Source organism: Vombatus ursinus, unplaced genomic scaffold, assembly GCF_900497805.2.
Source record: "Vombatus ursinus unplaced genomic scaffold, bare-nosed wombat genome assembly UNPS02014779.1, whole genome shotgun sequence".
Classification (NCBI taxonomy): domain Eukaryota; kingdom Metazoa; phylum Chordata; class Mammalia; order Diprotodontia; family Vombatidae; genus Vombatus; species Vombatus ursinus.
This window is the reverse complement of record NW_020954557.1, coordinates 33351033-33370225: the sequence shown is the minus strand read 5'-3', so window position 1 is coordinate 33370225 and position 19193 is coordinate 33351033. Positions and strand designations below refer to the sequence as shown.

Sequence of the window (19193 nt, the reverse complement as noted above, 5' to 3'; positions counted from 1 at the left end):
ATAAAATGTTTGTTATTTATTTTACCTCAAATTGGTAATAAAATCAAGATAGTTTAATATGCTATACTTTGTATATAAACATGGCTCCACTGACCTATGTCAGTGGTGTTATCTAGATGGGTCACTTGGAACTCCTTATTAATCTCTTAATTATTTACTTTAAAACTAAACATTCCCAAAATTTTTCTTAGAAACAACCTTTCATTTCCCTGAAGTTCTTGAGATCACTGAGACAGGGGATCTCTTTTCTGATGAAAATTCTGACAAACTGATGGTGGAAATCAATAAACATTTTTTAAGTGCACTTACTATATGTCAGATGCTGTGCTAAGCACTGGATCAATCTGCTTAAAGATACATCAGATATGGCTTTTAGATTTGCCAACAGACTCCAGGTTACTGACTGGGGACTCTCTTTTCACTAATTATACATTTATAAAACAATCTGGTGTAAAAAGGAGCATTAAATGTAAAGTGGCCTATGTGGAAAGGCTAAATCTGAATATTAACTCTAAGTTATGATGGCAAAGTAATTTGAACAAAAATCCAAGTTTTAAACATGAAGCAATGTTCATTTAATTTAGTAGTAATATTTAATAATACTTTAAAATTTAATACAGACAGCATAATTTAGTGCAAATTCTAATCATCTCAAAGTGGGAGGAGAGACCCTCAGGGTTGCTGGCCGAAAGAGAAACAATTACTATTTAACATTCACTCTGAGTCATTGGGCTCAAAAAAAAAAACCATTAAGTGGTTCTTGGCCAATTAATGAGAGCCAGAGTGAATTGGATTTAAGGCTGTTGTGGTTTTATCCTTGTTCTCCAAGAGGACCACGACATCAAGAAGATGATGACATGACTTGCAATTGAATTGGATTTTTTAAAGGGGCCATCCCTTGATTCACTTCTTAAACAGGCCTAATCACTGAATGGGCATTGCCTCACTCAAAGTGAGAACTTGGAAAGACCTTAGCTTAAAAAGGCCAAGGTCTCCCACTGCATCCTGGACCATTCCCAGCTGTCCTGATTTAATCTAGCCATTGGACCCAGATGGCTCTGGAGGAGAAAGTGAGGCTGGTGACTTTGCACAGTCCTCCTTCACTTAAATTCAATTCAATTGCAAGTCATGTCATCATCTTCCTGATGTCATGATCCTCTTCAACAACAAAGGACAAACCACACAATCACAACCTAATCACCTACATTTTGTTGCCCTTTTCTGTGAATGCAACTTATAGAAACATTGACAAAATTAAGATAGAGATATTAATTTCCCAAAGTCACACATCTATTTAGTGGCAGAACTGGAATTAGACCGTGTCTCCAGATTCTTTAATCCACTATTCTTTTTCCTATACTAAATCACCTCAAATTAAAGATTAAGGGCATTAGTACAATATTTGGGTAAGGTTTATACTCTAATTTTACAAAGTTCTATATAATCTCTGTCCTCAAAGAAATATTTTTAAAAATTCATTGATAACTGCTAAGTATTTTCGACTCAGTCAATTATAATCCTTTTTGCTATTAGAATAAATAAGTTAAATATTCTCCTCTTTCAATTTTGGATAGCTTTTATAGAAAATAGTTATAAGAACTGGAGTCATAAATACAGAATGGAACATGTGATTTCATTAGTGTGGGTTATCCTTCCACTGATGCAGAGCATAATGCCCATGTCTGAGTAATCAATCTTCTTGAATAGTCATGGTTGAAAAAGAAATGCTTGCGTAGAGTTCAAATCCGACCTCAGACACTTGACATTTACCAGCTCTGTGAGTCTGGGCAAGTCACTTAATCCTGATTGCCTCACCAAAAAAAAAAAAAGAAAGAAAGAAATGCTTGCATAGCCAAGCTAGTGAATAACACAGAATTCCTTAACATTTAAAATGAAGTATTAAAATTTCCTATTTTTTCATTTATATGTATACATATATTAGGTATAAAACTTTTTTACAAAATGAATGTGCTAACACTTTGTATTATCAATACCACTGCATACAGTCATGCAAGATTATTAATAACTTGTGACTTTTAAAAATAGCTACTTCTGATTATCAAGCCTAATTATGTTACCAGTTCTCCTACCATTTTCTACTGCTGAACCTTCAACTATTGTGCTACAGAAAAAAAAAAATTTGCTTTGCAATAACTGGTAAGAAAACCAACAGAACATTACAGTTTGAGTGACTAAATGTTAAAAAGAAGAAACTTTCTGATTCTGCAATGTGAAGACGTATTTTCTATTCACATCAACTATAAAGAGATTTACATCAATCAGCATCAATGTTTGAGTGCCCAGTGCATAACAAATTGTAAGTTAGCTACTGCCTCATCGATTGTCAATTCTACATATACATTTGTTAGTCAATGTTAACTATATTAGATATCTAATACATTCATCTGTACATATGTGTTTATGCATGTGTATCCTGGTTTTAAATACTAGCTATGATCACAGTACAACTCTCTAGGACTATAAATTACAGAGAAGTTGTATCTACATCAATGAAGGGACTTTCTACACTGGGAGGTCCTTACACAGATGAAAGCACAGGTCTGGATATACACACATGATTAGTCTATAATATGTCTGCATGTTTATACATACATATATACATATGTATGTATGTGTATATGTATATATGCGCATATACACACGTGCTTACACATGAATAAATATACACACATATACACACATACATATATACACATAACAGAAGGACTCCCATAGGAAGCAATTGTGGTAAACTAGCAACAAGATAAAGGAGAAGAGTACAATTATAGGGTCACTCTCCAGCACTACTTACTCACTTCCTCTATGTCGAAGTAGAGGAGGGAAAGAGGACTACAAAGAAGGAAGCTACAATCCTTTTATTGACTTGTCACAGTTAGTTTGCTCTCCATTAGTAGAAGTAAAGAGATAAAAATATTATTGTTAGTTGTGTTATATTTATCTCTGACTCCCCTTGCCAGACTGGAAGTTCCTTAAAGGGACGGTCCAGCATCATGTAGTGGACAAAGTTCTGGACTTGCAGTAAGTAAGAAGACCTGGACTTGAGTCCCAGATCTTCTATTTGCTAACCATAAATTGTTTGAATAAGAAATTTAACCTGTGTTTCTCTTCATCAAAAAATGTCGTTAATGATATTGTATGTAAAACTACTTTAAAGTAATGACATTTGTGTAATTAAAACACCCATTAGTGTTCTTATGTCCAAAAACTCTGAAATTCCTTCATCTGATTTTTAAAAAACACTTAGAAGTTTTTATTGATGTCTTCTGTTTCTTACATTTTAATAATTATCTCCAGGATCTTCTAGTTCTTCCCCTCCCCCTTGGAGTATAAGCATAGTAATGGAATCCCTGGTTCAAAGGGAATTGACATTTTAGTCACTTTATTTCATGATTCCAAGTGGCTTTCCAAAATGGTTGGACTACTTCATTGCTCCACCAAAAATATACTGGTGTACCTATCATTCCATAACCCCTCCAACACTTAGTACTGCCAATTTTGTCATAATTGCAAATTTGTGGTGTGTGAGGTAAAACCTCTGGGTTCTTTTGATTTACATTTCTCTTATTATTAGAGATTTGGAGCATTCTTCAAAAGGTTACAAATACCTGGCAATTCTTTTGAGAGCTATTTATTCATATCATTTGACCGATAATCTATCGGGAAATGGGTATTAGTCATATATTTACAAATTATTTCTATATCTCAGATACCAAACCCTTACAAAAGAAATGTGATACAAAGGTTTTTTGTTTTTTTTTGTTTTTTTCTATTTGGCCACTTCCCTTCTTAGCCTAGGTGCATAAATTTTGTCATTGCAGAAGCTTTTTAGTTTTATGTAATCAATCTTTTATTTTATCTTTTTTAATTGTCCCTATCTCTTTTTTGGTTAAGTATACATTTCTTACCCCTAGCTGTGAGAAGTATATGTTTTGTTTCTCTTCTAATTGTCTTCATAATATGATTTTTAATATTAAGACATGCACTCCTTTAAGAATGTATCATGGAATGTAGTGCAAGGTGTTGGTCAAGTTTAATTTCTGCCAGACTGCTTTGCATTTTTCCTAAAAATTTTTATGAAATAATTTTTCCTAGGTAATTTCTGTTTTATACTTTTAAAAAACTGAGTTACTGAGTTTCATGGTTCCTCATTCTCCCTTGTTTAGTTGATTCAGTGATCTGCTTGTTAATCAATACCAAATGATTTTGATGATTATTGCTTCATAATATAATTTGAGGTCTGGAAGTGCTCTTCCCCCTTCATCCCTATTTCTTTCTATCATTTCTCTTGATATTCTAGGTCTTTTGCTTTTCCAAATGAATTTTGTTATTATTTTATCAAGTTCTCTAAGTATTCACATGATACTTTAGTATAGCATTAAAATATAAATTAATTTTGGTAGTATTGTCACTTTTATTATATAAGCATGGCTTAGCCCTCCAACTATTTAAGTTGTCTTTATTTCTTTAAGACACATTTTGTAATTAAATCTATTCAAGTATTTTGTGTGTTTGGGTAGATTGATCCTCAGATATTTTATACATATTGCAGTTATTTGGAATGGTATTCCCCTTTCTATTTTTGATTCTTGGGTTTTGTTATCATTATGTAGAAATGTTATTAATTTCTTAGTGTTTATTTTGTAGTATAAAACTTTACTGAAATTATTGTCTCAGTTAATATCTTTGATGATTTTCTAGGATGTTCCAAGTATATCATCATATCATCAGCAAACAAAGATAGTTTTATCTCTTCCTTATCTATCTTTATTATGCCTTTGATTTCTTTCTTCTGTCTTATTGCTAGGATTTCAAAACTATATTAAATAATAGTGGGGAGAGTGGGCATACTTGCTTTACTCTCATATTTATTGAAAAAGGTTCTAATGTATCCATTGCATATGATACTTGCTTTTGATTTTACAAAGATGCTTCTATTATATTATTATATTAAATTATATTATATTATTATATTATATATTACATTATATTAAAAAAGGTCCCTCTATGACTATACGTTGTAAAGTTTTAAGCATAAATGAGTACTGTACTTTGTTAAAGGAATTTTCTGCATCTATTGAGAAGATCATGTAGTGTGGGATGTTTTGATTTTAAATATGATTATTTATGGTGATGATTTTCCTAATGTTGAACCATCCCTGCATCCTTGGTATACATCTCATTTGTAATGAATTTCTTGGATAATTGCTGCAGTCTGTTTGACAGGATTTTGTTTAAAATTTTTGAGTCAATATTAATTAATGATATTGGTCTGTTTTTCTTCTATGTTCTATCTTTCCCTAGTCTGGATATTAGGACTATATTTACAAACAGTACTTGCTTTACATACATTTGCATTATACAAATTAGATTTTGTATAAAGAATTCTGAAAGAAAGCCACATTCCAAAGAAAACTCCACAAAACTGTTAACTTTACTGCTCTCTCTCTCTTTCCACTACTGCCCTCACTCAGCACTCGTGTCTCACCCCTCCCACTAAAAAAAAAAAAACTCCAAATAAAAGCAGAAGAATTGAGTGCAGAGAGACTCTCACCACTGCCATATTGGGAGCTTGGCTTGAGCCCCAGCATGGTTCTGGCCAGGACCCCACATGGCTGCCTCCCCTCACACCACGTCTTCCTCCTTCTGCTGTTGCCATCTCTATCCTGGGCCCTTGTGTATCCTTGAACCATATGCAGGCACTCTCCATAGGCTCTTGACCCCTTTTTTGCCTCCTTCCATCCCTTCCTTCCCCAGGTCTATAGGCAAATTCGAATTATATAAAAATCCCTTTACATAGAAGTCTGCAGAACAGTCCACCTACATAAAGCAAGAATTGTCTGTGTTTGATAAAAGGGTTTTGGTGAAGGTGTTTTCTTAATTTTTGAGAAAAATTTGTAAAGTATGGATATTAACTGTCTTATAAAAGTTTGATAAAAATCCTCCTATAAATTGATCAGGACCAGAAGTTTGTTTTTGTTTTGTTTTTCCCTTTTTACAGGTAGATCTATTTCATTTTCTGAGACTGAGCTATTTAAGATCTCTATATGGTCTTCTGATACTTTATTTTATATTTCTGAAGACATTTTACTATTTCTTTTGTGTTCTCAGTTTTGTCAGCATCCAACTGTACATAATATGTCCTAAATAATCTTTTGATTTTGGAGATTTTCTTGTGATTTCAACTTGCTTATTTGCATTTTATTGGTATTCTGCCCTCTTTTTTTAATCAGATTAGCTAAAAGTTTATCAGTTTTATTAGTCTTTTCAAAGAATCAGTTTTTAGTTTTATTTATGGATTTTATGGGATTTTATTTCCAATGTATCTATTTCTCCCCTAATTTTTGATATCTTCTCTTTTGTGCTTATTTTAGATTTATTTGTTGGCTTTCTAATTTTTAAATACATATTCAGTTCATTATTCCTCTCTTTCTGTATTTTGCTAATGTATGTTTGTAGGGATGTGATTTTTTCCTCTGATCATTGCTTCAGCTGCAAGAAATTTTGTTATATTGTTTCACCCTTGTAACTTTTTCAGATAATTATTGTTTCTATCATTTTCTGACCCACTCATTATTTAGGATTTCATTGTTAAATCTCCATTTGGGTCTGTGTCTTTTTTTATGATTCCTGAAAAAAATAATATTTTTATTATGTTATGGTCTAGAAAGATTGTGTTAACTATTTCCATTCTCTATAGTCCTCAAAACTTCTGAGGTATCTTGTCTGGCCTCTCTTTCACCTCTGGGCAATTTCTGCCACTGCTTTGTAGCTTGTCTTGTAGATTCTACTTTTCCTTTTTGCCTTATTCTCAGAACAATGCCAATTCCTGAAAGTGACAGAGTAGAGTTGGGGTAGGATCAACCCCCAACTTCATTTCTGATTATGTCACCTGCTACAGATCTATACCTTCTCCCTACTTACCTTCTTTGCCCCATTTGCCTCCCCATTTGATCCATACACTCCTACTCCCTCAGGTGCCAGTTGCTCCCAGGAGTTCCAGATCCCTCCTGAACTGAGAAAGGATGAGTGGTCTTTTCAAGTATTAAATCCCTCGGACCACACTCAGCACAAGGTCCCCATCTCCCTTCACAGAACATCTTTCTTCATTCACAGGAGTATTCATCAGTGGAACCTCCTCCTACCAGTGATGCAAGGCCTCTTTCCTTTCTTCCCCTTTAGTCCTTCCCCTTTCCTCCTCAACTATTACCCTGTAGGCTCTTCTCTTCCTGAAAGACCACAGGGGTCATCTTCTCTTTGCTAGCCTTTGATTTGCCTCAGACACATTAATCACTCCTCTGCATTCCCCTGCTCCCCTACTCCCTTTCATGTACCCACTTATTTTGTAATGGAGTACCCCCTCCCAAATATTGCTTCACCTGTGGGGAGGGTGTTTCAAAGTTCTGCCCATAATGCCCCAGGCTCACCTCTTCATTATTATCTCTACCAGATTTCCACTTTCATCCTTATCTCCCTGTGTTCATTTTTTTTTAGTCACTTAACTGGTCTCTGCTGTCACTCTGTTGCTGCTACTGTTCTTAGCTCCTGCATTCATTTATCCCTCCTCATTTCTGTTTTCTGAGGTGTTCAAGAAGCAAATAATGTCTTCATGTCTGGTTCTCTTTCTAATGTTTTGAATTCCTCTTTATTATTTAATGACCACCTTTTTTGATTTATGGTAAACTCAGATTTGCAGAATAGTCACCCTGGGCTGCATTTTGAGCTCCATTGTTTTTGGAACACTTTATTCCATCCCCTCCTATGTTTTCTGGTGGGTATAGAATAGTCTTCTGTTTTTTTAATTTTTTTCCTTTGTGTTTGAAGGTCTTTCCAATGATTGCTTGAAGAACGTGTTTCTGAATTGAATTGTTAAATTTAACTACCATATCCTAGAGTGCAGCTTTAGTATTTCTTTCTCCTAATTTTTTGTTTGTTTTCATTTAATTGTATTTCATTTTCTATGTTCAGAAGTTCTGGGCAGTTCTCATATTATTTCTTACATTATGGTGTTCAGGTTTTTTTGTCTTGTCATGTTCTTCTGGGAGACCTATGATCTTTAGGTTACCTCTACACATCCTGTATTCAGGATCAGTATATTTTGCTTCAGTGGTGAACATACTTTCTTTTAATGTTTTCGGGTTTTTTGTTTTTCTTCTACACTGACCTTTACTCTAATGTCTTTGCATTCCCAATCTATTGTTCTTTCTTTTGTCTCTTTGTCGAGACTTGCCATCACAGATTCAAGCTTTTCAATTATACCAATTATTTTTTGGCGTGCAGGCCATAAATCTACTTTCATAATTGTCATTTCTCTTTTAAACCACTCAGGATTTTATTGCATCAAAGTTCGATCATTTTACTTTGTTTTACAGTATTTAATCTTAGATGACTGAACTCGTTGACTAGATATGGAGGTCATCTTCTCCTCTGCTGTTAGTGCTTTCCCTGTTGATTTATCTTCTAAGGTTCCAGATTTTTGAGTTTTTTTCTTCTTAAGCTCTCTGGTAATATAAGTTTTTCCCTCTGCTTATTTTGCCCTATTTCTCTCTGACCCTGTTCCCTCTGATGGTGATTTTTCTGGGGTCTGGATCTCAAAGCATCTCATCCTCCTCCCACAGTGGGCAATTCATGATTCAACAGCCTAGTTCTCTGCCCCAAGTGACTTGGGTGGGGAGTGGGGGGGATAAGGGGAGAGATAGAACTGTCCCTAGCTGGATGCTGAGATCTTTCCCTCAGACTTGGCGTAATGCCACATACTCTCCCCACCCTTGGTATCTTGTCCTGGTGCCCTCGGTTCCTTAATCCTCTGGCCAGCTCCAGAAATTCAGAGAGCTGCCAAACTAATCCTACCAAGTTGATTCCTATAGTTCGAGTCCTCAAGAGCATAGGAGGAGGGGGTTTTGGGGTGAGGGAATCAAGCTCTATTTCAAGCCCAGGCAGATGTCCTGCTCCTTTCCCTCTGTTCCTCCATCCTACTACAGAGATCTTTTGTGGCACAGAATACTGCCACCACAGAGCAGGTTTTATGTCACGATACCAAGAAGCAGTTTGGAGCTGGGATATCCAAAGCACTGGAAAGATAAAGGGCAGACTGGCATGTGGAGTTGGGTTTTGTTGTGAGCTTGTGTTTCAGGTCCTTAGATTTTGTTGAAAGTCCCTGTGCCAGGTCCTTTGCTTAGCTAGTTCAGACTCATTGCTGATAGAGTGGTGAGCAGTGGAGAAGGAAGTGCTGAGTAAACTCAGGGCAGGTGCCATTATGTATATTTTAGTATCGGTTTTGGTTTTTTAACCTTCTTTTGGATTCTGGGTGTCCTAGACCATAGAGACAGATGAAGTTGCTTTGTCTTAGGAGCATAATTTGTTTTGGAGAAGTCTGAATGGTTGTGGGGATCAGAGAAAATGACCAGTCCTCCATCTTGTTGTTCATTTGACCTGGAATTCCCTTCATCTGATTTCAATCTTTTGTCATTCGGACTTTCCATATGTCTTATTACTTATTGCTAAACCTGTTCTTTTTTGTCATCATGAACTCCAAATCTTCTACTCCTCCATACTTTCTCAAGCTTCTCTGCTGACTATACTCTCCTACCTAATTTTGATGCCTCAAGTACACCTTATCCTTTACTACCGAATCCCTTGCTCCCTTGTCCTATAATCTCTCCTGACCAAACCTGTATTTTCCCCATGATGTGCTACCTTCAATCCTACTCATGTACTGCTGAAGAGAGCTGAAGAAAGTCATAAAACCATGCTGCCTGGGTTCATTATGAACAGATATAACTTAATCACAACTGAGTCCCCATCGCAGAAAGACAATTCTCTATTCCTCTCTAAAGCCTCCATCAAATTCACCATAGCATCTATTCCAAACCTTCTCTTGGGAAACCTCCCACATCACTCCGTTCTACTCAGCCTCTTGGGAAGGGACCCTGTTTCCCACTTCACTAAAAAACATAACAAAACAAAAAAAAAACAGAAGCCATTAACATCAAACCCCCTCTTCTCATCTCATTTCCCTGGCACTGCCCATTATCTTCTTTATTCAATTTTTTGATGATGAGGTGGTTATTCCTGTGCAGGCAGTCACCACTATTTCAAGAGGGTCCCCAGCCATGACCTGAGTCTCCAGACTTCTTCACTTCTTCAACATCTGCCTTGTCCCGGTACAACTGACTTGTTCTGTCTGAAACTCCGGCTGAGTCTCCTTTGTTGAATAAAAAGTCATGAAATGTCCACTAACTTGTCAGTGTTGCCTAGGCTCTGTTCAGGAGACTCTTCTCTTCTTATACCCAGAGGTGTTTACCCTCTGGTACATGAACTTTTAAAAAAATGTGTATTTTAATATAATTGGTTTTCTTCATGATCCCTTTACAATGTATTTATTTTATGCATTAAACATTATTCTGAGAAGAGTCACTAGACTTCATCAGACCACCAAAGTAGTCCATGACACAAAGAAGGTTAAGAATTCCTGCTCTAGACTTTCTCATTTGGCAACCTCATTAGCCAATGATGATCCAATTATCGTCTCTATACAAAAGACTCCAAGATCTATATAACCAACTCTAGTCTCTCTACTGAGCTTTAGTCATCATGAACTGCTTATTGAATATTTCAAACTAGATGTTCTTTAGGCATCTCAGACTTAATATGTCCCAAACCAGAACTCATCACCTCCTCTCCTGCCCCCACCAAAATTTCCTGTCACTACTGAGTACACCATCATCCTTCTAGTCACCCAGCCTTCTCAAAACTGGATTCATTCTCAACTCAGTCTCATTCACTCCACATACCCAGAAAGTTGCTTAATCTTGTTTACTTTACTTCTATGGCACATCTTGCTCCTCCACACCTGGACCAGCACTCTTCATTTTGGATCTGAGACCTGGACCTCAACATTAGTTGGGTCCCTGAGTAATTTAATCTGTCACCTTTGGAACTCCCACCATATGGCCTAACCTAGTTGACTGGTGTCTGAGTCTATGCAAACTAGCCTACTTAGCCTACTATCTACTGGTTGACCTTAAACACCAGGAATGATTTAGCTTCACAACCCACCCAGCTATTCACCCAGGTCAACTCACCATCTGCTTCCATGTGATCTCCTCCCAACCTCCCAACTTTCACCTTTTCAGTACAAAACACCTTTCTGTGGTCACCAATCACTTATTTGTATTGATTTCCCCATATTAGATTTCAAGCTTCTTGAGGGCAAGGGTTGTCTCTTTAAAAATATAATCATATGCATATATATACACATAAGTATATACATACATATGTGTATGTTATCTGTGTATATATACATATATACACACACATTACACATATCCGCATCTATAGTTACGCAAGCCTAATGCTTAGCATAAACCTTGGCACATAGTAACTACTTAATAAATGCTATTTTCATTCATTCATTGCATATATCCCTTCCACTCCATTCACAATGTCACCACATTAGTTCAGGCCTTCATCATCTCCCTTCTGGACTCATGAAATAGTTTTCCATTTGCCACCCCTACCTCGTGTCTCTCCCCTGTGATCCATCACCCATATGACTACCAAAGCGATTTTACTAATCTGTCTTTCTGGCCATGTCATTCCCTATACCTCCCCAGTATACTCCAGTGGCTCCCTATTACCTACAGAATCAAATATAAATGGCTTTGTTTGGTATGCACAGCCTAGCCCCTTTCTAGCTTTCTAATCTTCTTACATAATACTCTTCTCCAAACTCTGTATGGTCCATCCATACTAGCCTAATTGCTGTTCCCCACACGTAACACTCTCCCATCTCTGGGCCTTTGTGCTGGTTGTTCCCCATGCTTGGAATTCTCTCTCTTTGTTTGAAAGAGTAGATAAAAAGTCTTAAGTTTATTTTTCTTTTTGTGTGAGTCTTGTAAACTGGTTCTCCAAGCAATTCTAAAATGACCATTTCAAAAATGTTTTTTAGTAATGGCAGCAGTGTTAGAATAAATGTTTAGTTTCTCAACTTGAGTACTTTGATGGCTAGCATACATTCAGATAGCCTAACTTTGGATGTGCTTGCTTAAAATAAATAGGGAAAACTCACAGTCATATGACTTTATAATAATAGAACATTTTGTGTTATATCTATATTTGTGTATCTTGGCTTCCCTTTAAACCCTAATGTTTATGGAGATTGAGGGGAAACTTTCTAATCTACCATATAAACTCTACATTCCTGAGTAGAATACCATGGGCATTACACAGAGGCAGCATAACACAGTTAAAATCATATTGAATTTGAGGTTGGGAAAACCTGGTGTCTCTATAGCTGAGATTGAAAACAGGTTTAGAAATTTACTGATTTCTTCATATTTGTAGCTCAGTCTTTTAGCCACTGCATTATATGGGTTGCAGGAAGGATATGATTTAGATTCCCCATTTTGTCTCTTAAAGAAATAATGAATCCCTTGAATGGTGAAAAAACATTAAAATTTATTCTAGTTCTAAATGTCGGGCTAAATAATGTTTACATTTGAAATGCTGTGAATTTTGGATCAGTACATTTCTGCTAACTGCTTAATGTATGCTCATTTACACAAGAATATCTGAGAAATCTGAAGGGCACAATATGAAAGAAAATCTGTTGCCATAATATCAACAACCAAAATTTTGAATTTCATCATGTTCTCTTCCAAAGAACATTTGATTTGAAAAAGATTTCCAAAGGGTGGCATCTATACATGATGGCACGCTGTTAATCTCAATTTGCTCATACTTTAGTAAAACAATTCTTTGTTTTTCCTGAGTTTGGTAGATTTATACTCCCTTTTGAGATCTAATGGAAATTACACAGGACTGAGCTATAGCAGATGGTCCTAAGGAGGCTAATCTCTATTAGACTGATTAATGATTTCCAAACTCAGATAAGAAGGGGCTAATACATTCAGACAAGAAACTAAGCCTTCTTAAGGAAGGACATCTATGTGAGTACTGGCAGTAGAGTTCCCTCCATGATTAGCAGGTTTTTTAAATAGGATAACCAAGAAAGATTTACTATACCTGGCTTTTTAAACTGGCATATCTTTTCAGATGTTTTACAAATTCTGGTCGAGAAGTGTTTCGTGCAATAATAAGAGCCATACTTCCATTATTTAATCTGTAAATAAAATATTTTATTTTGCTTTAAGAAATCTAATTTAGTATCTAGTTTAGAATTCTAGCATAAAAAAGAATCTATATAGTTCCTTTCATATAAACATGGCATTTATTAGTAGGTTTGGGGAAAATTGATTTAGTAATGTTACATTATTCTGTGTTTTTCTTAATACTTTGCAGTGACATTTTAAAACTACTGATGGACCATTTCTAATCAATTCTGCTTATGAATTAACATTTTCTTCAAAAACCTCTTTTATTAAAAAGCTCCATGAAAAGGAAATCAATACAGTCTGCTCAACTATCATGACATAAAATTACTAGGAATCCACAATTAAAAGGATGGTGGAAAAAACCACTAACCACAATGAGTATTTCTTAGTTAGACACCATGATTAAAGTCTCAGAATCTCCCAAGCAGGTAGAGAGGTGAGGGGAGTTCAGTGCAAGTAAAAAAGGGGAATGGGAAAGGGTAATTTTAGGGTTATAGCTGTATTTAACTCAATGGCAGCTCAATGCACCTCAATAAAGAAAATCACCCAATCCTACAGGAGCTTTGGGTTCAAATGGGAAAAGGTATCCTCAAGGTTTTAATTTAAAGTATCCAGAAGGTATTACTGTGGTTGGCATTAAAAAGTAGGGGGTTTTTGACATCCGCATCCATTTGATATTTTTAAACTTTTTGGTCAAGTTTGAATGTCATAGTCCTGAGTAAAAAAAAATATTTAATTACTCATTAAGTTGCAAACATATAGTTAAGTGATTTTTGTGATTTAAATATGTATTTATGTGCAGAGGCATCAAATAACTTGGGAAAATAACTAATGGGAAAAGAGTCTTGATTAGACATTAAAGTAAATATTACTTATGTTCACTTAAATGATTATAATTCTATTTCAATGAGAAAAGTTTGGAAGTTAGCAACAGGGGAATAAAAACTCTTTAATTTAAAAAGTCATAGGATTTTAAACTTTATGAGAATTTGATGATTATCTAGCCTAACTCCCTCAATTTACAAAAGAAGAAATTGATAGCTTACTACATAGCTTGTCCAAGGTCACACAACTAGTTGGAGGAAAATCTGGGAGTAGAACCCCAATTTGGTCAATCTAAGAACTGTACTTTTTACCACAGTGTGCTGGTTCCATTTAATCTATTTTTAATACTATGTCCTGTGTAATGTTTTAGACTTTACTTTAAAAGAGAACAAATGACATTTTTTAGTATATGTCGACCAAAGCTATTTCTACATACGTTTTTATTGATACATTTTGTTTTTACATTGCCTAAATTACTCTATCACTACAATACAGCCATATCTTATAACAAGGCATTTTATTTTAAAGATATAAGATAAAGCAGAAGAGGGAGGGCAGGAAAACTAATCAATGCCTTTTAAACACTCTCCTAGTTGGAATATCCCACGTCTGTGGATACCTCACCTCTGCAAAGGAAGTGTTTTCTCATATTTCTTCTTTGGGGCCATGCCTGTTCTCTGTAATTTCACGACGTTCATTTTTTTTATTGTTTTGTGGTTATTCTTTCTATTTATGTTAGTGTCATCATGCACAGTGCATATTACTTCCTCAGTTCTGCTTACTATACTTTGTACCAGTTCTTGTAAGTCTTTTCATGATTCTGTGTATTCATCACAATCATCATTTCTGACATCACAAGTAATCTTCCATTAAATTGATGTATCACAATTTAGCCACTTCCCAATCCAATGGCATCTACTTTGTTTTTAGTGCTTTACAAAAGTATTGACATAAATATTTTGGAGATTATGGAGACTTTCTTTTTATCAATTACCCCTTTGTGCAGCAGTAGAATCTTCAAGTCAAATTATGGACATTTTAGCGACATTATTTGCATAATTCTAAATTGCTCTCTAGAATGGCTGTACTAATTCATACTTTCGCTAACAATCCATTAGGGTAGCTCTCCTTCCATATCCCTCCACTTTATATAAACTATTTTTAACTTCTGTCTTCTTTGCCAATTTGCTGAGTGTGAGGCAAAACCTCAGGGATATTGTGATTTGAATTTTTCTTATTTATTGTTATTTATGTGGAATATTCTTTCATGTGTTCAATAAGAATTTGCAATTCTTCTTATAAGAACTGATTGTTTATATCTTTGCCCATTTATTTATTATGAAATGATTTTGGGCCTTACATATTTAGTTAGCTGACTAAATATTTTGGATGCCAAACCCTTATCCAAAAAAATGAGTACGAAGATTTGTTCCCAGTTGACTGCTTCCTTTCTTAGAGTATCTTCACTAATTTTGTTTGTGTAAATCCTTTTAAATTTCATATAATAATTTTTAAAAATCTTTTTATATTGCCATTACTTCTTACTTGGTTAAGAATAAATCTCTTACCCATAGCAGTGAAGGGTCTATGATCTACTACACCTTTTCTAATTTTTGGTAGTTTCTTTAATATTGAGGCTATGTATCCATTTTGAATTTATTGTATAATTTTGCAAAGAATTTGATCTAAACTTAGTTTCTGATAGACTGCTTTCTAGTTTTCTCAGTTCTTATCAAATAGTGAATATTTTCCTAACTAATTTATGTTTTGGGGGTTAACCAAACACTGGATTATTGGGTTCCATTATTTCTGATTCTCTCTTGTCTAGTCTTCCATTGTTGTACTTCTCTATTTTTTAAACAATACTAAATGGTTTTAATGAATGCTGCTTTAAATTATAGTTTGAGATTTGGAAGTGCTAGTCTCTCTTTATTCTTACCGGTTTTTCATCATTTCCTTTCATATCTAGATCTTTTATTACTCCAAATTAATGTTATTATTTTATCAAATTATATAAAGTATCCTTTTGATAGTTTAATTGGCATATCATTAAGATGAAAATTACCTTTGGTAGTACTGTCATTTTTATCATATTGGCATGGCCTTGCTAAAAGCACTGAATATTCCTCCCATGATTTAAGTTGTTTCTTTCTCTAAGGAGAATTTTATAATTGTATTTGTACAAATGTTGAGAGTAGTTTATGAATTTTTTGGTTATTTTGAATTTCAACTATTGCCTTTTGGATTCTGTTGTTATTATACAAAAATGCTGTTGATTTTTTTATGGACTTATTTTGTAGCCTGCAACTTTGCTGAAGTTATGAATTAATTGTTGGGCCAAAGTTATTACATTCATCTATTTTCTGATACTTAGTTTACAAATCTATACCAACAGACGGAAGTCTTATCCCAATAGCTTCACACAGTTATGGAATCACAGATTTGGGGAAAAAAAATCTCATTGAACAGTCGTCCTCATTTTACAGATATCAGTTGGAGACTGAAACAGCCCACACCACGGTGAGGTAACAAGCCCATTAAGGATAACAGCAGGTATTCTGGGGAGAAAATTCAATGGTAATAGAGGAAGGCATCAGAACTTATAAATATTATTTGAATTCTTTTAAACCTTTACTGACCTGGTATTAGGAGCCAAGACTCCTGGTTCCACTGAACAACAGCAAGGGATAGCCATGATGTTGATGTTCAGGAAATGACCCTGAATCTTCTGCCACTGGTTGTTATAGTCTAAAAGTCATGAAAAACAATTACTTCACTACTTTACTATAACAATATGTTGGCAATATCTTATTTAAATTTCACAGAGACCACTTTGGAACATACCAGATTCTGTTGTTCTATGTTCATTTCTAAAAAGAAAAATACATTGTGTGAAAGAAATTGGACATATTAAAATATATATTACATATATTATTAAATATATTTTATTTAATTAAATAAATAAAATGATTAAATAATAAATTCATTGATTAAATAAATTATTAAATATATTAATATAATATATTAAATTATATATTTAAAAGACTTTAAAAGAAACTAAATACTATATCCTTTTTCTAAGAATAGTTAACTTTATTTTTAAGTCAAAATGTATAAATAATTCAATAAGAGTCAAATCACAATGTATAGTAATAATATATTTGTTGATTGCAGGCATCATTGAAAAATAGAAAAGTATTATATAGAAGATGGTAGCCAGGTGATATAAGAATGCCCTTCGATCTCTTTTGGTAAATTATAGTCTTCTCATACTCTTAACTATGGGTGTCATTTTTTCTTCTGCCTCTACTTTTTTTTTTGGTGAACCCATTTGCTCCTAGTCCTTTATTTATCCAAATGATTTTCAAATCTATATATCTTACTTCTCTGTCTCCCATGAAAGCTAATAAAGATTTCCAAATATCTACTGAAGATCTCTACCTGTATACCATATCAACACCTAAAATACATTTCCAAAACCAATATATCCATCTTCTCCCCAACCTGCTCTTCTTCCCCAATTCCCTATTTCTGTTGATGATATCCTATTAGCATTCTAGACCTAAAATCTCAATCATCTTTGATTATTCCCTCTTCTTCACCATCTATATCTGATTAGTTGCCAAGTCTCTTAAATTATACCTTTACATCTTTCATATTAATCTGCTCATCTTTACTTCCATCTGCCTTCTCCCAAGTGAAATTCTTCCAAACATTTATGTGTGTATATGTGTGTGTGTGTGTGTGTATGTGTGTGTGTACATAATTTATTATAGCTCTATGGCTTTACACCTTATAGTGGAGCTAGGGGGTGTGGAATGACTATAGAACAAAAAGTACAAAAGAAATGTTAAATAATACTCTGTTTTGTCAAAAAAAAACCCCTATATTATTACCTCTCTTCCTCTTGAAACTGTATTTACTTACCTGACAACCTAATTTATGCCCACAATAGACTATAAACTCCCTGAGAAAAAAGACCATATTGTTTTTCTTTGTATATCCCCAGAGTCAAACACATAAGAGTGCTAAGTAACTGATTATAGGATTAAATCCTCTAAAGCAAACCATTTTGGATAATTATGTTTACCTAGAACATATGTATATATGTATGTGTGTAAAAATAACTATCAACATGTACTGTTCCAGGAGTTCAGGACAATGAAATTAACTTCTTACAAAGTATAGTTTGGTGAGGAGAAAAGATCCAAAATGCAGAGGGATCTCCCCACTGATGCTCCAAGCCTATCCTCATGATAACCTGAGTCCAGCCCCTTATGGGAGGGAAGACTAGGAAGTGAGTACCAATCCATTCATTCCTGGCCCATCTCCCTACTTCTGCCTCCCATCTCATTCTAAAATTGTTGTTTCTCATAAAAGAAAGTGAAAAATCCAAGTTACTTCCAGGAGCTGTTGGGGCCAGAGTCAAACCTGCCCTCAACTGCCTTTTCCTCACATTTCTTCAGGGAGGGAAGCAGCAGAGGGAGGGGCAGCATGATGCAAAGGGCAGAGGTCAGACTTTAGAGTAGGAAAGACCTAGATTCAAGATGACTTGATGCTCTAGACAGTCAAACTCAGTTGGGAAGATAAAGGTTCAAATATTGTGACATCCTGAATGTGTGACCTTAAGCAAGTCACTTAACTTTTCAAACAACCCAGGAAATTGTCTATGACTGAATCTTGCAGGCAGGTGTGACTCTGCAGTGGCTGAAGAAATTTCCTTATTAGCAGTTCCTGATACCAATCACAGGTCTAGCCAAATAATACATATACCTAAACACACACAGAGTTACATACCTACTGGCTTCCTGGAAGTCCTGAGAGCCTTTTGCAGGTAAAAATGATATTTCACAGTCCTCAGGTCTAAGAGATAATAAGTTTTATTATAGATTGTGTGGTGTTATGGGGATGTGAACATCTTTCTCATATATTGTACTATACTAAACACTGAACTCTAGAGAGCTAGGAAAAATGCTCACTTGAGGCGTGCCAGCGTCTTAATCATAGCAAAGTCTTTCCTTTGATTAGGTGGCATCCAACGATGTTTTTCTGCTGAAGCCAAAGTCCTTCCACCAAAGCCAAACATAGCTGAGAATCCAAAGCGAAGAAACTTGCCAGCACTACTAAATGTGCAGATGTCTACTGGTTGCATGTGCCCTGAAATATCAGCACAGTGAAATAACAAAGTAAAAGAAGTGAATTTCCACAAGCAAATAATAAATCTGGAGTACTATG

General features: G+C 34.9%; 1 protein-coding gene across 1 annotated transcript in view; it reads right to left on the bottom strand.

Moving 5' to 3' along the window:
• The window catches only part of CERKL (ceramide kinase like), a 181238-nt gene that overhangs the window by 1728 nt on the left and 160317 nt on the right, over window positions 1–19193 (bottom strand). The window contains exons 7-11 of the mRNA XM_027865957.1: window positions 18938–19115; window positions 18756–18821; window positions 16803–16828; window positions 16598–16706; window positions 13045–13141 (exon numbers count right to left, since the gene is read on the bottom strand). Coding sequence (XP_027721758.1) covers window positions 13045–13141; window positions 16598–16706; window positions 16803–16828; window positions 18756–18821; window positions 18938–19115 — 476 coding nt within the window. The remainder of the gene's footprint in view (window positions 1–13044; window positions 13142–16597; window positions 16707–16802; window positions 16829–18755; window positions 18822–18937; window positions 19116–19193) is intronic.